General features: G+C 57.1%; 1 protein-coding gene across 3 annotated transcripts; it reads left to right on the top strand.

Annotated features, from left to right (window-relative positions):
- The first annotated feature begins 2,593 nt into the window (after positions 1 to 2,593).
- Positions 2,594 to 16,157, top strand: LOC138824316 (signal-induced proliferation-associated protein 1). Of its 3 annotated transcripts, none has more exons than XM_070018117.1 (16): positions 2,594 to 2,679; positions 4,959 to 5,741; positions 6,470 to 6,597; positions 6,683 to 6,859; positions 9,724 to 9,898; positions 10,447 to 10,550; positions 10,849 to 11,006; positions 11,099 to 11,708; positions 12,030 to 12,304; positions 14,537 to 14,755; positions 14,836 to 14,950; positions 15,031 to 15,139; positions 15,233 to 15,334; positions 15,428 to 15,482; positions 15,661 to 15,739; positions 15,813 to 16,157. In XM_070018117.1, exons 2-16 carry the CDS (start codon positions 5,063 to 5,065, stop codon positions 15,957 to 15,959), a joined length of 3,132 nt encoding a protein of 1,043 aa, XP_069874218.1. In that variant the 5' UTR covers positions 2,594 to 2,679; positions 4,959 to 5,062; the 3' UTR covers positions 15,960 to 16,157. The 3 variants fall into 3 exon arrangements, 2 of the variants coding, with proteins under 2 accessions (XP_069874218.1, XP_069874219.1); XM_070018118.1 differs by having other exon boundaries at positions 2,626 to 2,704; XR_011371062.1 differs by lacking the exon at positions 15,813 to 16,157 and having other exon boundaries at positions 14,571 to 14,755; positions 15,661 to 15,694.
- The last annotated feature ends 4,167 nt before the right edge of the window (positions 16,158 to 20,324 follow it).

Genomic DNA, 20,324 nt, shown 5'->3' on the forward strand with positions numbered 1-20,324 from the left:
GCTGGGTTTCGTGTCCCTGTGTAGTCAAAGGACTCTAGGTCTAGTGGCTCCCACGTTTGTCTGCCTTGATCTAGGCCTCTGAACCTCAGTTGTTCCAACCTTAGACCATAGGATCTGTGTAAGGTGTTTGTTTCTTTGTTTTGGTTGGTTGTAGAACTTGAACTCTAGGTAGGCCTGGGCACTGCGCCTGAGTTTTTAAACTCAAGGCTAGCGCTCTACCACTTGAGCCACAGAGCTACCCTCGAATTTTTCTGTTTATGGGGTGCTGAGAAATCGAACACAGGGCCTCATGCATGCGAGGCAATCACTCTACCACTGAGCCACATTCCCAGCCCCATGTAAGGTGTTTTAAGAATAAATGGGCTGGACATCCGTGGCTCACTCCTGTGATCCTGACTACTCAGAAGGCTGAGATCTGAGGATTGCAGTTCAAAGCCAGCCTGACCAGGAAAGTCCATGAGACTTGTCTCCAACTAACCACCAGAAAACTAGAAGTAGCGCTGTGGCTCAAGTGGTAGGGCACCGCCTGAGCTGAAGAGCTGAGAGACAGCATCCAGGCCCAGAGTTCAAGACCCATGACAGACAGAAAAAAAAAAAAAAAACCCGCTTGCCTGGTACTACTAGCCCACTCCTGCAATCCTAGCTACAGGAGGTTGAAATCTGAGGGTCAGGGTTCAAAGCCAGCCTGGGGAGGAAAATAGTTGAGATTTTATCTCTAGTTAATCACCAAAGAGCTGAAGTGGAGCTGTGGCTCAACTAGTAGAGTGTTAGTCTTAAGCAAAAAAGCTAAGGACAGTGCTTAGGCCCTGTATTCAAGCCCTAGTGTGGATGCACGTGCACACGCACACACACCACAAATAGGTTGGATTCCCATTCTTAATCCTAGCTGAGGAGGCCGAGACCTGAAAGATCATTGTGGGAAGCCGGCCTGGGCAGAAAAGTCTAGGACCCCATCTCCAATTAACTAGCAAAATGCTAGATTGCAAGGGGCTGAGAATGTGGCTTAGTAGAGTTTTTACCTAGCATGCACAAAGCCCTGGGTTCAATTCCTCAGTACTACACAAACAGAAAAAGCCAGAAGTGGTGCTGTGGCTCAAGTGGTAGAACACTAGCCTTAAATACAGAGAGGCTCAGGGATAGTGCCCAAGCCCTGAGTTCAAGCCCCAGGACTGACCAAAAAAAGAAAGGGCTAGGGAAGCCAGTGCCTGTGTCTCAGGCCTACAATCCTAGCTACTCTGGAGGCTAAGGTCTGAGGTCATGGTTCAAAGCCAGGCAGTAAAGTTCATGAGATTCTTCCAATTAATTACTAAAAGCAGGAAGTGGAGCTGTGGCTCAATTAATAGAACACTAAGCCTTGAGCAAAAAAAGCCCAAGGACAGGGCTGGGAAGGTGGCTCAGTGGTAGAGTGCTTGCCTTGTATGCGTGAGGCCCTGGGTTGGATTCCTCAGCACCACATAAGCAAAAAGAAAAAAGCAGGAAGTGGTGCTGTGGCTCAAGTGGTAGAGCGCTAGCCTTGAGCTGAAGAGCTGAGGGACAGCGCCCAGGCCCAGAGTTCAGGCCCCATGACCGGACCCCCCCCCCCCAAAAAAAAAAAGCTCAAGGACAGTACCCAGGTTCAGGACCCAAGACCTGCACACAAAAGGGATGGGGTGAAATACAAAAGGGGTGGGGTGGAGCAGAGAACTGGGCACTGGTTGCTCATGCCTGTAATCCTAGCTATTCAGCAAGCTGAGATCTGATTATCCTGGTTCAAAACCAGCCTGGATAAGGTGGTCCATGAGGGGTCTGGGAAGGTGGCCCAGTGGTAGCATGCTTGCCTTGCATGCACGAGGCGCTGGGTTCAATTCCTCATCACCACAAAAAAAAAAAAAAAAAAAAAGCTGGAAGTGGGACTGAGGCTCAAGTGGTAGAGTGCTAGTCTATAGCTGAAGAGCCGAGAGACAGTGCCCAGGCCTAGAGTTCATGCCCCACGACCACCACCACCAACAACAAAAAGAAGGTCCATGAGATGTTTTACCTCCAATTAACCACCAGAAAACTGGAAGTGGAGCTGTGGCTCAAAGTGGTAGAGTGCTAGCCTTGAGCTGAAGAGCTCAGGAACAGTGTCCAAGCCCTGAGTTCAAACCCCAGGACTGACCAAAAAAAAAAAAAAAGGCAGGGGGAGGGAGAAGGACTGACCAAAAAAAAGAGGGGGGGGGCTTGATGAGCAGGCCTTGAGTTCTAACCTCAGTGATCATGCCCAACCCCAAGGGAATGAGACAGCATGTGTAACGAAGTAACTCAAGGCCCAGCACTTAATGATCAATGAAATAGCCCCAGTGCCTGAGCACCTGCTGTCTGCCAACTGAGGGCTGGACGCTAGGTGGCCTCCTCTGGCCCTCCCCATCTGTCTGTGCATTCGTTTCCGTTTCTCTGCCAGGTGGCAGCGAGTTAGAAGGATGGTTGGAGGCCCGATGGCTGTCCTGGCCTCGGGCCATGCGGGGATGACCAAGTCCAGGCAAGGCATCCCGCCCGCGGTGCTTCCCGCCTTGGACGGCTCGCCGTGGCCACGCCCCCTCCAGGCCACGCCCCTCCAGGCCACGCCCCCAGGCGGAGCCGGCTCCCGGAGCCGTAGCGGGAGAACAGACAGCCGGACCCGGCGCGGGAGGCGGCGGTGAAAGCCAGACGGGACCCCCAGAGGTACAGCGGGAGCAGGGGGCTGAAGGTATAACCGGTCGGGCCAGACAGGGAACGAGGTGGCCTGGCTGTAGGCTCGGTGGTGGGAGGGACGGGGTTCCCCGCCACCCGCACCGCCCTGCCTCGCTCCGGCTGCAGCTCCGTCCGTCCGGAGTCCGCGTGTCCAATCCCCTGCTCTGGCCGGCGGCTCCCACTCCCTCCCCGGCGTGACAGCCCGGCCGGGCCGGTGAGCTGAGAGGATTCACCGGCTCCCGACTTTTCTTGACGGTTCTGGCAAGTGCTCCTGCTGCCCAGGGCGTGGGGGGCTCCCCCTATTCTGGGGCTCCCCTTTTTCCCTGGGAGACCTCCTCCTTAGCCTTTACGCACATTGCTCCCCTCCCGTCCTCCACTCCTGGCCTGGAAGGAAACATCTGTCGCGCCCCCTGGCAGTAGAAACAGGGTCATGACCTCCAGATGTGTTGGGAAGCTTCCAGCGCCTTCTCCTGGGGCAGCCAGGCCTTCCGGATCTGTGGGGGCGGGGCAGCCCCCCTTCCCCCCCAGTGACACAGGCTACAAGGAATGTCCTGGCCTCAATGGACCCTGTGTGAAGCCGTGGGATGGGGGGCAGCGCCCGAGAACACCCCTTAAGACAGGGCCAAGAGCTGGGCACCAGGCCAGAGCAAGAGGCAGCACAAGGGCTGGGCTGCACACATTCAGAGCTCATGCTCGCGAGCTGCACACTCACACGTGTACAGAGCTCAGCCCACAGGGTCAGGGCCCAAACAGACACCCTCCTTGAGCTTCTCTATAGCCCAGGCCCAAGCCTGCATGGGTCAGAGCTTGGCACTCGGGGCTGGGGACTGAGCTCTGCACACAGGTGACCAGCTTCACAGGCTTCAACCTCCTTTCAGTCACTCAGCAGTCGTGGGAAAAAGTAGGAAAAGTTAACCCTTTGTTTAGAGATGAGGAAATAGTGGTTCTAGATCAGCCTGAGAGCTTGTCCTCAGAGAAACCAAGGTAGGAGGCCCCCTGAGCTTTGGAGGCTTACCCTTATTTGGTTCTGGAGGCCCAGCTGAGGGGTGCATGGAGCCCCTCCCCTCACTCAGTTCTGGCCCAGCCCCCGGAGGTGTCACTGGGTAATATATGAAGATTTACCCGACCATGTCTACACCCACAATGGCCCCTGTCCTACCTGCCCACCCATCTGTGGTTCACCCGTGGTTCACTCTGTCGTGGTCTCACACTACCCTCACCCCTGACTCTAGCCTCCCCCCATTTCCGCACTTAGTAGGCCCCAGGGGCCTTGAGTGTGTCACTCTTACATCCTGTGAGGACATGAACTGGCCCCAACCCCCACCTGCCCTACACCTACACACACACGGAGAGGACGAGGCTCACATGTGAGCTCTAACACAGAATCGCTCTTATTGCTTTCTGGAATTGTTTGCTTATCTGGACCTCCGTTTGGCCTTCTGTTACACTGGGTGCAGACCAGGGAGGCAGAGGTCCTATGGACCCTCGTTCCAGCAAAGGTCCGCCTTATCCTCTTTCTTGCACAGTAACCTGCGAGAGGGGAAGCCTAGGCCTGTCCTTCAGGCCAGGGTGCCCTGGAGTCCATGATTGAGCTGGTGTGACCCCAGCACCTTCCTCAGGATGTGGAAGCCAGGCAGGGGGCTGGGCCCAGAGTTGGGGCCATTTCCTGAGTTGCAGGAAGTCCTCTTGCTGTTCCCTGCTGCCCTGCAGCCATCCCCAGGAGCCAGTATCCTTGAAGCATTGAGGCTACATGTAGGAGCCAGGGCATTGAGAGCAGGCCTTGGGTGCTCAGCTCCTCAGGGACCCTGGAGGAAGTGGGAGGTGCAGGGAGGAAGGTCTCTGGGGACAGGACGTCCTCCCTTTGTCAAGAGGGCAGGACCCAGATACTAGTAGCCCCGTGGGTTTCCCATCCCATCCGAGAGTTATCTGTCCAGTTGGGCTACAGTGAGGACCATCGGCTGGGCCCAGGCCACAGCCAAAGGTGTGTGGATTGGAACTGGAGACCCTGGTAGCTAAGTTTTGCTCGGGCTCTGGGACCCTCAAGGCCAAAGTCCCACAGGCCAGCCTCTAGCCCTGCCTCCCACTACTAAGCCTGGGAGGGGGCTGGAAACCTCAGCTCTAGGCAGACAAGGAAGTGGCCAGGAAAGCGGAAGCAGCTTTGATGGTCTTGGAGGGGGCCGGAAGCCAGCCAGGGTGGTGGAGGACCAGCCTGGGGGCCTGTGTTCCTGTTTTCTCCCCAGGCCCATGTGAATAGCCCCCTCTTCCTTCAGGACAGGATCTGCCGCCGCAACCTCAGCCTGCGGGCTGTGCACCAAGCACCCGTGCCCGCCAATGCGTCCCGGCCCTCAGAGAGTCAGGCCCACAGATCACGTCCATGTGGGCTGGCGGTGTGGGGAGCCCTCGGAGGGGCATGGCCCCTGCACCCACTGATGACCTCTTTGCCCGTAAGCTCCGCCAACCAGCCCGACCTCCACTGACACCACTCACCTTTGAACCAAGGCCAACCCCAACCCGGGGCCCACTCCTGCGAACTGGCAGTGATGCAGGTGAGGCCCGGCCTCCTACGCCAGCCAGTCCCCGGGCCCGGGCCCACAGCCATGAGGAGGCCAGCCGTCCTACCGCAACTCCCACCCGGCTTTTCACCGACCCATTGGCCCTGCTGGGACTGCCAGCCGAGAAACCAGAGCCCACCTTCCCACCAGTGCTGGAGCCCCGGTGGTTTGCTCATTATGACGTCCAGAGTTTGCTCTTTGATTGGGCTCCACGACCACAGGGGACAGGGAGCCACTCAGAGGCCAGCTCTGGGACTCCAGCCTCCGCTGAGAACCAAGCTGCCAGCTCAGAACTGCTACTTGGGGCACCCGGCTTTGTGAGTGAGCTTGGGGGTGAGGGGGAGCTAGGCCTAGGTGGTCTGGTTCCCCCACCAGTGCCTCCTGCACTGCCCAATGCTTCCGTGTCGGTCCTGGAAGAGCCACAGAACCGAACAGCAGCCTACAGCCTGGAGCACGCGGACCTGGGCGCTGGGTATTACCGCAAGTATTTCTTCGGCAAAGGTAAGAGGAGCCAGGGGACAGGCCGGGAAGGGTCTGAGGTGCTCACAGTAGGGTCTGTGTGGGCTATTTCCTGTCATAGTGGCCATAAGAAGAAACAGGAGGGGCTGGGGATGTGGGTTAGCAGTAGAGTGCTTGCCTAGCATGCATGGAGCCCTGGGTTCCATTCCTCAGTACCACATAAACAGAAAAAGCTGGAAGTGGTGCTGTGGCTCAAGTGGTAGAGTGCTAGCCTTGAGCAAAGGCAGCTCAGGGACAGCGCCCAGGCCCTGAGTTCAAGTCCCAGGACTGGCAAAAAAAAAAGCAACAACAACAACAAAGAAACAGGAGCTGAGTTAGCTGCTGGCCGACCTCCAAGCCCTAGTTCCCACAGCCTGGCCCGCATGTCCTCTGATCTGGTTCATCCCCACAGCCCTCCTGGCTGGGAAGAGATTTCCTATCTACATTTCTGTGACCGAGTTCCTTGCATTTAGGAACCTTCTGGCCATTGCTGAGGGAAAGGCATTCCTTCCCCTCCCCTCACCCCCCAGCTTTGGAAGAATTCATGTGTCCTGGGCGGAGCGGCCCCGCGGGAAGGCGGGGCGGGGCGGGGCGGGGCGGGACTTAACCAGCGTCCACACTGGTGCGATTGGCTACCGGAGGCGGGACTTCGTGGTGGGCGTGGCAGAGCCGGGTGGAGGTGGGTCGCTTGGGGGTGGGAACGAGCGCCCATTCCGGCCCCCTCTCTCCAGAACACCAGAACTTCTTCGGGATGGACGAGGTGCTGGGCCCCGTGGCCGTGAGCCTGCGGCGGGAGGAGAAAGAGGGCAGCGGAGGGGGCACCGTGCACAGCTACCGCGTCATCGTGCGGACCACACAGGTGGGCAGGGACCCCGGGATCCGGCGGGGGGTCACCTCCTCCACAGCCTGTTCAGATCCTGAGCGCTCTCACACCCCCTTCTCAGCTCCGGACCCTCCGAGGCACCATCTCGGAGGATGCACTGCCACCAGGGCCCCCAAAGGGCCTATCTCCAAGGAAGCTTCTGGAACACGTGGCGCCAAGACTGAGCCCCACCTGCCTGCGCCTAGGCTCAGCTTCCCCCAAGGTGCCACGTACGCTGCTTACGCTGGATGAACAAGTGGTGAGTGGCCGGAAGGGAAGGAGGTAGTCCTGATCTGACCTCAGCCGGCCTCGCTTTCACCCATGAGCCCTGACCTCAGGCTTGAACTGGGCACTGACCCCAGAGCTGGTCCACCTCCAATGTTCCAGAGGGAAAGACCAGAGGTCATCTGGAGCCTTGCTTGTCAAAAATAGGAGCTGCACCACACAGCCTCTATAGTACCTTGAATTTTGTTAGAAATGCAGATTCTGAGTGGGCACCTGTATTTCACCCTTGTAAATCCTAGTTACTCAGGAGGCTGAGATCTGAGGATTCTAGTTCAAAGCCAGTCCAGGCGGAGAAGTTCCTGAAACTCTTATCTCCAATAAACCACCAAAAACACTGGAAGTGGTGCTGTGGCTTAAGTGGTAGAGCACTCGCCTTGAGCTGAAGAGCTGAGGGACAGCGCCCAGGCCCAGAGTTCAAGCCCCATGACCAACAGGGAAAAAGAAAAAAAAAAAAAAATGCTGGGATGTAGCTCAGTGGCAAAGTGCTTGCCTAGCAAGTGCGACATCCTGGGTCCAGTCTCCCCAGTACCAAAAAAAGACAAAACAAAATAGTTAAACAAAAACCCTATGGACTGAGAATGTGGCCTAGTGATATAGCATACTTGCCTAGCACGCACGAAGCCCTGGGTTCGATGCCTCAGTACCACATACACAGAAAAAGCCAAAAGTGGTGCTGTGGCTCAAGTGGTAGAGTGCTAGCCTTGAGAAAAAGATCAGGGATAGTGCCCAGGCCCTGATTTCAAGCTCCAGGACTGACAAAAGAAAAAAGAAAGAGGAAGGGAGGAAGGCAGAGGGGCAGGGAGGCATGGAGGTAGATTGTGGCATCCTAGTATAGGCTTACTGATTTACACGGTATTTTGAAGACCACAGCATTTTAGAAGCCCTGGTCTGATGGGCCCCACTGCATCTAGTTACTTCATCGTTCTTGGCCAATTTGTCTTGCAGCACTGCTTGGTCTTCTCTCAAATGGAGTGTTGGTTCCTTCTTAGAGTTGCCTGTCCTGCTCTGGGACAGTCAGACTAATTGGAGCTCCTTCCGAGCCCTGAGCCAGAAGCTACCCACTGTCTCTGACTCTCTTCCTTTGTGTTGATCAGTTGCCATCAGTCACTCAGTAAACACATCTCATACCTTCTTAATACCAGACTGGATGCTGGGATAGGTTCATAGTGGATAGTTTCTAGGAGAGACCCACAGGAAACTGTTTAAATGGAGCAGGAGTCAGTGAAAGGAGTATGTACGGGGTCTGTGGCACTCAGGGTGATACTGATACTCTCTGTGTGTGTGTGTGTGTGTGTGTGTGTGTGTGTGTGTGTGTGTGTGTTGTATTGGAACACGAACTCTGGGCTTCAAGTTTTGTTGTTTTCTGCTCAAAGCTGGGCTCTACCACTTGATTCATACCTTCACTTCAGCATTTTGTTGGTTAACTGGGGCTAAGAGTCTCAGATTTGTCTTCCTGGGCTGGCTCCCAACTGTGATTCTCAGATCTCAGCCTCCTGGGTAGCTAGGATTATAGGAGTGAGCCACCAATGCCTGAGCCTCACAGTCCTTTCTTTTCTTCTTTTCTTTTTTTGTCAGTCATGGGGCTTGAACTCTGGGCTTGGGCGCTGTCCCTGCGCTACTCAGCTAGAGGCAAGTGCTCTACTGCTTGAGCCACGGCACCACTTCCAGTTTTTTAGTGGTTTATTGGAAATGAGTCTCACAGTTTCTTACCCAGGCTGGCTTTGAACCTTGATCCTCAGACCTCAGCCACCTAAGTAGCTAGGATTATAGGCGTGAGCCACCGGCACCCAGCTTTCTCATAGTCCTTTCTTCCAAGTTTTTTCACCATGGAAGAAATGCAAGAGCACAAGCTGGCAAGCATGAGCTGGTATTTCCTGGGCAGGCAGGTTGAGCAAGGCTTTCTGGGCTGAAGTAACAAACACCGTGTGATGGCTTAGAGACTGAATGCGTGTCAGATGCAGTTTCTGGAGGGAAGGACATGGGACAAGCTTTCTTGTGGTGCCATGGGCACGGGGGAGGGGCACCATGGAGGGATTCCATGGAGGGGCACAGTGGCCCTCTGATCCTCTGACTAGGCTGGAGGGCAGGACACTCAGGCCAAAGGGGAAGGTAATAGTCCAGAGGTAGGTAGCACGATCACTGACTGAAAGGTGGGGAAGGTTGAGATTCCCCAGTTTCTTGGCTTCTAGGGAGAGGATGGTCTAGCCTTGAGTTTAGAAAGATGACAATGTGGAGATTTATTAAAAGTGAGAAGACTGTATAGAGGCCTTCCTTCATTCCTTCTTTCCTTCCTTCCTCCCTCCCTCCTTCTCTTCCTCCCTCCTATCCTTCCCTCCTGTGCTGGTACTGAGACTTGAACTCAGGCCTTCATAGTCTTGCCTGGCTTTTCTGCTCTAAGCTAGCACTCTACCACTTGAGCTACACCTCCACTTCTGACTTTTGGTTGGTTAATTGGAGATTAAGTCTCATGGCTGAGTGTGCCTAGGCTGGCTTTGAACTGTGATCCTCAGATCTCAGTCTCCTATGTAAGCTACGATTACAGTTATGCCCAGCTCAGGGTCTTTTCTGTTCATCACCTCCTGCATTGCCACTGGAGAACCATCCCCCACCTCCCCTCCCCCCTCCCCCGCCCCCGCCCCTTACTTCTCCCCTTCTGCGCTTAACTGTCCTGTTGATTGGTGGGGGCACTGAAGGGACTCAGAGAGGGCTGGGAATTGGTGTTACACACTGAAGCAGCCCACCTCTCAGGTCAGTGTCTAGATCATTCCTCCTGGCATGGCAGGAGTGATGCTGGAAGGAGACTGAGGCCTTTGCCTTCTCCTTCCCCTTGGCCCCCAGCTGAGCTTCCAGCGCAAGGTGGGTATCCTGTACTGCCGCGCAGGCCAGAGCTCGGAGGAGGAGATGTACAATAACCAGGAGGCCGGCGCGCCCTTCATGCAGTTCCTCACCTTGCTGGGTGATGTAGTGCGACTCAAGGGCTTTGAGAGTTACCGAGCCCAGCTGGACACCAAAAGTAAGGCTCAGAGGGCACTTGGGGTGGGGGTGGGGGACCTCATGTGGAGTGGTACAACTTCCTTGCCACTCGTACATTGGGCAGGAGCTGGGGCAGAGGGCTGAGACTTGAGTAGGCTGAGGATGCGAGTCCTGGTACAAAAGCCAGTTGTGGGCTGGGAGGAAGGGCTGGGAGTATCCTCCAAAGCCTGGTACCCTGTTTCCTTAGCGGGGCCCAGGTGGTTTGGGGGTACCATCTACTTCATCTCACACATCCCGGAAGCCCAGTCTCCAGAGCCAGCCTATCTTCCTGATAGAAGGGATCCAGGGCCTCTGGGAGTTGTTTTTAGAGACACACACTCTCCCAGAATTCCTTAAGGGCTCAGCCCACCATCTAGCCTCTCTCCAGCACCCTCCCTGCCTTCCTCTGAGGAAATTCTCACTTCTGTCTTCATTCTAGCGTCCCACCCCTGCCCCGAACCCCCTTCACCCTGTGGGCAGGGATGGCAGGTTCAAGCCACCCACACCTCCCCTTGATCTCCCTCTGTATCCCCAACTTCCGGTCCAAAGCGGATTCCACGGGCACGCACTCCCTCTACACCACCTACCAGGACCACGAGATCATGTTCCACGTGTCAACCATGCTGCCTTACACCCCTAATAACCAGCAGCAGGTGTGAGGGGATGGGGGGTGGGGAGGGAGGGCTTCTGGGGAGTCACAGAGGGTGTTGCATGGGGGAGGGGGTGGGTGGTGGTGTCAATATATGGGTCTTGGCCTGAGTTGTGCAGACTCCCGGCAACCTTTCTCAGTGGTGGCATCTTCCCAGGTGCGTGTGCACACAGCCCCCTAGGTCTTCAGGCCGTTGGCGGGTGGGTGGGGAGCCACAGGAGCCCAAGCGTTGCCCGGCTGGTGTGAGGAGGGGCTTGGGGACATGCAGCCCCTCCCACCTCTCCCCCACCATCTGATTACAGCTCCTGAGGAAACGCCACATCGGCAACGACATCGTGACCATCGTGTTCCAGGAGCCGGGCAGCAAGCCCTTCTGCCCCACCGCGATCCGTTCTCACTTCCAGCACGTGTTCTTAGTGGTGCGCGCGCATGCGCCCTGCACCCCGCACACCTCTTACAGGTGGGTGCCCCGGTGGCTTTTGGATCTCCCACTGCTGCGAGATCGGCACCGACTGCTGGACACCCCCCTCACCCCGGCCTCCTTCCGCGCAGGGTGGCCGTGAGCCGCACGCAGGACACCCCGGCCTTTGGGCCCGCGTTGCCCCCGGGCGGCGGTCCCTTCGCAGCCAACGCGGACTTCCGGGCCTTCCTGCTGGCCAAGGCGCTCAACGGGGAGCAGGCGGCCGGCCACGCCCGCCAGTTCCACGCCATGGCCACGCGCACGCGCCAGCAGTACTTGCAGGACCTGGCGGCCAACGAGGTGACCACCACGTCGCTGGACTCGGCCTCCCGCTTCGGCCTCCCGTCCCTGGGCGGCCGGCGCCGCGCCAGCCCGCGGAGCCCGGGCGCCGAGCTGCAGGCGGCGGGCGCGCTGGCCTGGGGCGTGCGCGCGGCGCCCGGGGCGCGGCTGGCGGCGGGCGTGGAGGCGGGCGGCCCCGACGGCGCCGAGGTGCCCTGCCTGCTGGGCATTTCGGCCGAGGCGCTGGTGCTGGTGGCGCCCCGTGACGGCCGGGTGGTCTTCAACTGCGCCTGTCGCGACATCCTGGCCTGGACCTTCTCGGAGCAGCAGCTGGACCTGTACCACGGCCGCGGGGAGGCCATCACGCTGCGGCTCGACGGGCCTCCGGGGCAGGCGGTAGGCGAGGTCGTGGCTCGCCTGCAGGTGAGCCTGAGAGGGAAACTGAGGCAGGCCCGGGCCTGCCTGCGGGGGTGCCCGGGGGCGGGACGCCACGCCCCTGCATCGGGGGCGGAGCCCCACCTCTTGCGGGGGGGGGGGGGGGGGGCCGGGCGGAGTTGACAGGATACCCGGCTTCGGCCAAGGGACCCCTGATCTCAGCGCCCCAAGGACTAGATTGTAGGGTGTGCTAGAGCCAAAGCTCTCCTCGCCAGGCGTGGAAAGCTTGGTGGGTCCCCCGTACCCCGCACGGGGCCCCACAGGGGCTGGTGTCGGGGTGCCCGCGCCTCATCCTGCCCCGTCCCTCAGCTGGTGAGCCGCGGCTGCGAGACACGTGAGCTGGCGCTGCCCCGCGATGGCCAAGGCCGCCTAGGATTCGAGGTGGACCCCGAGGGCTTCATCACCCACGTGGAGCGCTTCACCTTCGCAGAGACGACCGGGCTGCGGCCCGGAGCGCGCCTGCTGCGCGTGTGCGGCCAGACGCTACCCGGCCTGGGCCCCGAGGCTGCTGCCCAGCTGCTGCGCGCTGCGCCCAAGGCCTGCGTCACCGTCCTGCCCCCCGACGAGAGCGGCCGGCCCCGCAGGTCAGGGCAGCGGACGCGGGGAGGTGGGAGAGCTCTGCAGCGGGCTGGGTGGAACATCAAATAGGCTGGGAAGGTGGCTCAGTGGCAGAGTGCTTGCCTAGCATGCATGAAGCCCTGGGTTCAACTCCTCTGTACCACATACACAGAAAAAGCCGAAGTGGTGCTGTGGCTCAAGTGGTAGAGTGCTAGCCTTGAGCAAAAAAGCTCAGGGATGGCCAGGCTGAGGTCAAGCCCCAGGACTGGCAAAAAAGAAAAAAAAAAAATCAAATAGATCAGCTGGGCGCAAGCCTGTAATCCTAGCTACTTAGGAGGCTGAGATCTGAGGATTCTAGGCAACCAGATCAGAAAAGTCCATTGTGAGATTCTTATCTCCAGTTAACCAGCAAAAAGGTGAAAGTGTTGGCCATGCCTGTAGTCCTAGCTTGAGGCTGAGAGCTGATAATCAGTTTGAAGTCAGCCCAGACAGGAAAGTCTAGAGATTCTAATCTCCAATTCACCAACAGAAAACAGGAAGTAGAGCTGTGGCTCAAGTTGTGGAGCTTTAGTTTAAGCAGCAAAGCTCCGGGACAGCACCCATGCCCTGAGTTCCAACCCCACAACCAACAACAACAACAACAAAAAAGGCCGAAAGTACAAGTGTGGCTCAAGTGATAAAACATGAGACTTGAGCAAAAAGCTAAGCAAGAGCAGGAGGCTTGGAGTTTAAGTCCTAGTACCAGTACAGAAACAAACATAATGCCCAAACAGCATAGTTCCTACGATTTTTTAAAACCGACCCAGAGCTGGGCACCAGTGGCTCATACCAGTATGTAATCCTAGCTACTCAGTAGGCTGAGATCTGAGGATCGCTGTTCAAAGCCAGCCCAGGCAGGAAAGTCAGGGAGACTCTTATCTCCAATAAACCACCAGGAAACCAGAAGTGGTGCTGTGGCTCAAGTGGTAGAGCACTCGCCTTGGGCTGAAGAGCTGAGGGACAGCGCCCAGGCCCAGAGTTCAAGCCCCATGACCGACTCCCCCCCCCACAAAAAAAAAAAACTCAGGCAGTTTTTGGATGCTAAACTGCAAGTGTTGTTTAAACTCTCCTGGCAGCCAGAGGCTGGTGGCTTACACCTGTTATCCTATAAGAGTCTGATAATGGGAGAATGGCAGTTTGAGGTTTAGCCTGGGCAGAAAAGTTTATGACATGCTGTCTTACCCATAGCGGGGTGTGCTCACTTCTGCCTGTCAGCCTAAACCACGAAGAAAGCCAAGATAAGGAGGATTTTGATCCAGGCCAGGCCTAGTAGAAAAGTTGATGAGTCTCAGTAGGAGAACTGGGTGAGGTTGCACACACTTACAATCCCAGCAAGAACAGAACACCTTAAATATCTAGGAACATGCTTCAAAAATACCCAGCCAATGCCAGACGTCAGTGGCTCAGGCCTGTAATCCTACCTAGTCAGGAGGCTGAAATCTGAGGGTTGCAGTTCAAAGCCAGCCCAGGCAGGAAGTCTATGAGACTCTTTTTTTTTTTTGGGTCCGGTCGTGGGGCCTGAACTCTGGGCCTGGGTGCTGTCCCTCAGCTCTTCAGCTCAAGGCTAGCGCTCTACCATTTGAGCCACAGTGCCACTTCCGGCTTTTTTCTTTTTGCTTATGTGGTGCTGAGGAATCAAACCCAGGGCCTCATGCATGCAAGGCAAGCGCTCTACCTCTGAGCCACCTTCCCAGCCCCGTCTATGAGACTCTTATCTCCAGTAAACCACCAGGAAACTGGAAGTGGCTCTGTGGTTCAAGTGGTAGAGTACTAGCCTTGAGCTGAAATGCTGAGGAACAGTGCCGAGGCCCAGAGTTCAAGCCTTACGACTGACAAAAAAAAAAGCCAAGAAATGGGATTGGAGGCATGGCTCAGCAGTAGAGCACCTGCCGAGGAAGCTTGAGATCCCGAATTCAAACCTCAATATTGATAAACAAACTCATAGCATGCGAAGAGCAGAACTGGCATTCCATTTCACAGACAGAGAAACTGACATTCAGAATGATTTCCCCCCGGCACATGGGCCAGCTCTGGGATTTGGAGGCAGGTCTGGAAAATGGCCAGTAGCTAGGTGTACATGTGTCAGGGGTGCCAGGGAGTTTGGGGAGCTCCCCTCCTGGAATCGAACCTCTGGCAGCACGTGGGCTGGGGCTGGTGAGACAGGACACTGGAATACTAGGGAGCCCTGCCTGACGCTGCCTCCCGCCCCCCACCCCCAGGAGCTTTTCGGAGCTGTACACGCTGTCTCTGCAGGAGCCCAGCCGGCGGGGGGCCTCGGAGCCCACGCAGGATGAGACCCCAGAGGTGGTCCTGCTGTCCCACACAAAGCAGCTGCTACACCTGTGCCTGCAAGATGGCAGCTGCCCTTCAGGGCCCGGGGAACTGCCCGAGGAGAGAACCGAGTTCTTGCGCTGCCAGAACTCACCGTCTCCGCGCAGGTGCGCTGTCTCCCCTGGCTGGCGGGGCCGGGACACACAGTGGGGGGAAAGCAGCAGTGCGAGCCGCCCGCTCTCCCCAGCTCCCTGTCAGATGAGGCGCCAGTCCTGCCCAACACTACCCCGGACCTCCTCCTGGCTGCCACAGCCAAAGCCCCCGCAGCCCCCAGTGCTGGCAGGAACACACCCCCCTCCCAGGTGAGCAGGGCCCGGGGGCTCTGGAAGCTGGCAGCAGGGGAAGGTGGGTGGCACGACTCTACCCCCTGCCCTGCCCCTAGGACCTGCCAGGCAGCTCTCGAGGGCATGAAGACCAGGAGCAAGCGGCCCCAGAGCTGCGGGCCTCCTTCCTGCCACGGACCTTGTCTCTGCGCAACTCTATCAGCAAGAGTGAGTCGGGAAGAGGGGGAGGAGGGGGGAGGCCCAGGAGGGCGGGTCCGAGGATCGCCCCTCCCCCGTGACCCGCCTCTCCTCTGGCCACAGTCATGTCGGAGGCCAGCAGCGAAACCCTGGAGGACGAGTGGCAGTCCATCTCAGAGATCGCCTCCACCTGCAACACCATTCTAGAGTCACTGTCCCGAGAGGGTGAGGCGCCCCCTCCCCCAGGCACTGGGGAAAGGAGCCAGGCTGGGGCTCTGTTTCCCTGTCAGCCCCTCCCACACCACCCCTGTTCCACAGGACAGCCCGTGCCAGACGGCAGAGACCCCCAGGGAACGCCTAAGTCTGATGCTGAGTAAGGCACCCCCACGCTCATCGCCCACCCCCATGCCTGTGTGGCCACCCCTCCTGTCCTTCCATGAGAGCCCAGCCACACCCGAAAATAGGGGTGGGGGTCCCTGCTATTCAAGGCTGCCTGGGAGTCTCCCCTGCTGGGCGCCCCGCTGAGCTGAGTTCCGCTCTTCCTGCGGTAGGCCAGAGCCCGGGAGCCTGTCGGAGAAGGTCTCGCACCTCGAGTCCATGCTGAGGAAGCTGCAGGAGGACCTGCAGAAGGTGAGGGAGCTTGGCAGGGAGTCTCAGGGCCGCCGGGAAGGGGACGGCCGCCCTAACCCCCGCCCGTCCCCAGGAGAAGGCGGACCGGGCCGCCCTGGAGGAGGAGGTGAGGAGCCTCCGGCACAACAACCAGCGGCTGCTGGCCCAATCCGAGAGTGCGGCCGCGCGCCTCCTCCTGGCCTCCAGGCCGCGGGGCGCGCCTGCCACCGACCTGGCCTGACGGCGGACTGCCCGGCTCTTGTCAGGATCCCTGGGCCACACAGGCGGCCCTGGGCCTCAGGACCTCGCGTGTTAGCGGCGCGTGTTAGCGCTGCCCGCGCACTCCCCAGCCCATTTGGTGGTGAAGTGCTCTCACCTGCCCCATGTGTAAATATTCTACGGAAAAAAAGGGACAGCAGGGAATAAAGAAGCCACGTTATTTGAGTTTGTTCTTGTGTTCATGACACTTAGCAGAATTTGCCCACAAGCCACACCTAATTCAAACCACTTTGTGTGTGTGTGTGTGTGTGTGTGTGTGTGTGTGTGTGTGTGTGTGTGTGTGTGCACGTGCGTGTTGGTATTGGGCTTGAATTCAGGACATGGGTATTGTCCCTTAGCTTTTTTGCTCAAGACTGGTGCTCTGCCACTTAAATCACATCTCTCTTTCCAGCTTTCTGCTGGTGGATTGAAGACAAACACAAGCCAGGTGCCAGTGCTTACGTCTGTAACCCTAGCTAATTAAGAGGCTGAGATCTGAGGATCGTAATTCAAAGCTAGCCCAGGCAGGACTTTTATTTCCAATAAACTATCAAAAAAGCAGGGAACGGAGTTGTGGCTCAAGTGGTAGAGCTCTAGCCTTCAGAAAAAGAAGTTCAGGGACACTAACCAAGCCCTCAGTTCAAGCCCCAGGGCTGACACAAATAAGTTTTCATTTGTCTTCAGAAACAGGTGGCCATATCTAGGGATATCTCCCAGCCCTGGAAACAAACTTGAGGGGCTGAAGTCAGAGATGGGAAAGCAGGGTGAACCTCAAGGGACAGGAAAGGATGGAGTTTTTAGGGGGTCAAGGACAGCCTAGCCATGCCTCATGACACCTTGTCTCCCAAGACAGGCTTGCTTGCTTGCTTTCGTGCCATCACTTGGGTTTGAACTCAGGGTCTGGAGCTCTTTTGCTCAAGGCTGGTACTGTACCATTTGAGACACACAGCTCCACTTCTAGATTTCTGCTGGTTAATTGGAGATAAGAGTCTCTGATTTGGGGCTGGGAAGGTGGCTCAGTGGTAGAGCGCTTGCCTTGCATGCCTGAGGCCCTGGGTTCGATTCCTCAGCACCACATAAGCAAAAATAAAAGCCGAAAGTGGTGCTGTGGCTCAAGTGGTAGAGTGCTAGCCTTGAGCTGGAGAGGTGAGGGACAGCGCCCAGGCCCAGACTTCAGGCCCCATGAAAAAAAAAGTCTCTGATTTGTTTGTTGGGGCTGGCTTCAAACCTCAGTCCTCAGATCTCAGCTTCCTGAGTCACTAGGGATTAAAAAACATGAGCCACTGGCCCTCAGCCAGGCCTCCATTCTCCAGACAAAGAGCTCCTGAACCTGGTATTCCTTTGGCCAGGCAACTGACCATAGCTTGCAGACTCCAATTCAAAGGATGGCAGCTTCTCTATGTCCCAGAGGACCCACTTCTTGGCTCACTGGCTCATGACGCCCTCTGTACACCAGGCTGGGCTTTTCCTGTGAGTGGCATCATCAGGTTCAAACTTGGACTTTTATCTAAACCCTTTGTTTTGTAATCTGAGTCCCAGCCAAAGCACTGACTTGCTCAGAATCACATGCTTCACCCAGCCCTTGCTCCTGACTGGCTTATTCTGAGAAGCTTGTTCTGAGACGTAGGCCCCGAACCTGTTAACTTAGGTTCTGGCAGGATGTTATAGGCTCAGTAGCCTATACTGTGAGTGAGTATGAAAAGAGATATGAAGGCCAAGTTGCTGTTTTTGTGTGTGTGTGTGTGGTTTTATTTGTTGTTGTTGTTGTTGCCAATCCTGGGGCTTAAAGTCAGGGCCTAAGCACTGTCCCTGAACCTCTCTGTGCTCAAGGCTAGCTCTCTACCACTTGAGCCACAGTGCCACTTTGGCCTTTTCTGTTGATGTGGTACTGAGGAGTAGAATCCAGGGTTTCATGCATGCTAGGCAAGCACTCTACCACTAAGCCCCACATTCCCAGTCCTGTGTTTTGTTTTGTTTTGGTTTGAATTTCCCCAGTCTTAGGGCTTGAACTCAGGGCCTGGGCAAGTCCCTGAGCTTCTTTTGCTCAAGGCTAGCGCTCTACCACTTGAGCTACAACACCACTTTGGTCTTTTCTGTTTATGTGGTTCTGAGGAATGGAACCCAGGGCTTCATGCATGCTAGGCAAGCACTCTACCACTGAGCCACATTTCCAGCCCTGAAGGCTGAATTTTGAGGTTGAGTAAGAGTTTACCTGAGAGAGATGTCAAAGGTACCCCAGTAGGGCCAGTCTAAGGCCTAATGAACTAGAATTAGGCACATGCAGAACCCAGGGTGGAAGAGGCCAGAGCTGGATGGAAAGGGTTATGATGGGTACAGTAGGGATCCCAGATCAACAATTCCTGGGACTTTTCTTTTTTTTTTTTTTTTTTTGTCGGTCATGGGGCTTGAACTCCAGGCCTGGGCGCTGTCCCTCAGCTCTTCAGCTCAAGGCGAGCGCTCTACCACTTGAGCTACAGTGCCACTTCCGGTTTTCTGGTGGTTTATTGGAGATAGGAGTCTCATGGTCTCTCCTGCCCGGGCTGGCTTTGAACCGCGATCCTCAGATCTCAGCCTCCTGAGTAGCTAGGCGTGAGCCACCAGCGCCCGGCCCTGGGACTTTTCTGAATGGAGATTACAGTGAGCAGCCTTCAAGGGCAGTGTGGATGGCTCTGATCACTCAAGGGGTGTTTCTGCACAGACCTGGATCTGACCATGTGGTTGATACATTATACACAGGGAGAGAGGTTCCAGAGGTTACCACACAACACTGAGAAAGAAGAGCAAGCGCAGCCTGGGCTGGAGGATCTGGATCCCTAGTGACTGGGGTCCTTCTTACTTCAGGGAGGCCAGGAAGGAAGAAAGCTATAGCAGCAGCGCTGAAGGGAGGTAGTGGTGACTTAAACCAGTGTTAGTGACTCATACCTGTAATCCCAGCTACTCAGGAGGCTGAAATCTGAGGATCATGACTCAGCCTGGGCAGGAAAATCCACCAGACTTGTATCTCCAATTGTCTACCAGAAGGCCAGAAGTCGAGCTGTGGTTCATCTGCTAGCCTTGAGCAAAAAAGAGCTCAGGGACAGTGCCCAGGCCCTGCGTTCAAGCCCCAATATCGGCACACACACACACACACACACACACACACACACAGTGGTGACAACAGGCAGAAGTAGGGACTGGGTGCAACTTGTCGGGCAGAAGAGGGGGCCTCCACAGTGGGAGCCCTGCAAGTTGAGAGGAGGTGGCTTGGACAGGAGGGGCAGGCTTGGGGAGGGCCTTGGACCAGGGTAGGTTTCTAGTGGAAGTATCTAGAAGGCTAGCCCGTGAGAGGTCTGGGCTGGAGACATGGCCTTTGGGCCGGATGAGGCATGAGCACGATGAGGTCACTCAGGGAGTGTGGGAAGGACCACGAGAGGGCTTCCGGGGGTCACCGGAGGTCACCGCAGGACACTGGGAAAGCCAAGAAGAGCAGGGCGGGCGCATCCCGGCGGGAGAATGGGCTCGGCACTTTCTCCACCTCCAGCGCGGACGCGCTCCAGGTTACAAGCCGCCCGCAGGGCCCCGCCCCGAGGGCGGGACTCCGCCGGGGCTCCCCATTGGCCCGGTCCTCGAGGAGCGGCCCAGCCCGGGTCCTGTGGCCCACCCTGGACTCCGGCCCCACCCCCTCCCTCGAGACCGACGTGGGACGCCTTCCGGCTGCCGTCTCTTCTCTCGCAGCCACCGTCTGGTGCGGCACCCGGGGTCGGGCTCTTAGGGGCCTCGCTCACTTTTGCAGCAAATCCCACGGATGTCCCGGGAGTCAATCAACACTCAGGCCTCGGCCCCGGGGTTTTCCCGAGGGCAGTACGTGCCCCGCCCCCTCATGTTACCAGTGCTCATGCGCCATAGAGGCGCGCCCCCCCCAAGTGCGCATGTACATTGGGGGATGGCCGGCTCTAGGCAGGCAGTTCGCTGCTGCGCGTGCGCTAGGTTAAAGCCGGAAGCATGTCCGACGTCCAGCTTCAGCACTAAGGCGATGGCCGGGCCTTGGCCGAGGCCCCCTGAGGCAGTGGATTAGGATTTCAGCGCTCCTCCCAGAACAGGGATCAGAGCTTTGATGGAATAAGCAGAGATCTACCCCCCCCCCCAACCCTAAGTAAACCCCTTGGTCACCCAAGAAATGAATCCCAAACTTGTTTGGGCAGCGTTCCAGAGCGCTCACAGGCTGCCCCAATTGTTTTCTTACCAGAATGGCTTCCAAAAGCTGGCTAGCTTTTCTGTGAGATCCACCCTCTGTTGACCTAAGACCTTGAACGAGTGTGAAGGCCTCCGTGAAGGATCTGAAAGCGCTCCATCCCGAGGCAGTACTGGG

The sequence above is a fragment of the Dipodomys merriami genome, unplaced genomic scaffold, assembly GCF_024711535.1.
Source record: "Dipodomys merriami isolate MVZ:Mamm:240054 unplaced genomic scaffold, mDipMer1.0.p SCAF_128, whole genome shotgun sequence".
Classification (NCBI taxonomy): domain Eukaryota; kingdom Metazoa; phylum Chordata; class Mammalia; order Rodentia; family Heteromyidae; genus Dipodomys; species Dipodomys merriami.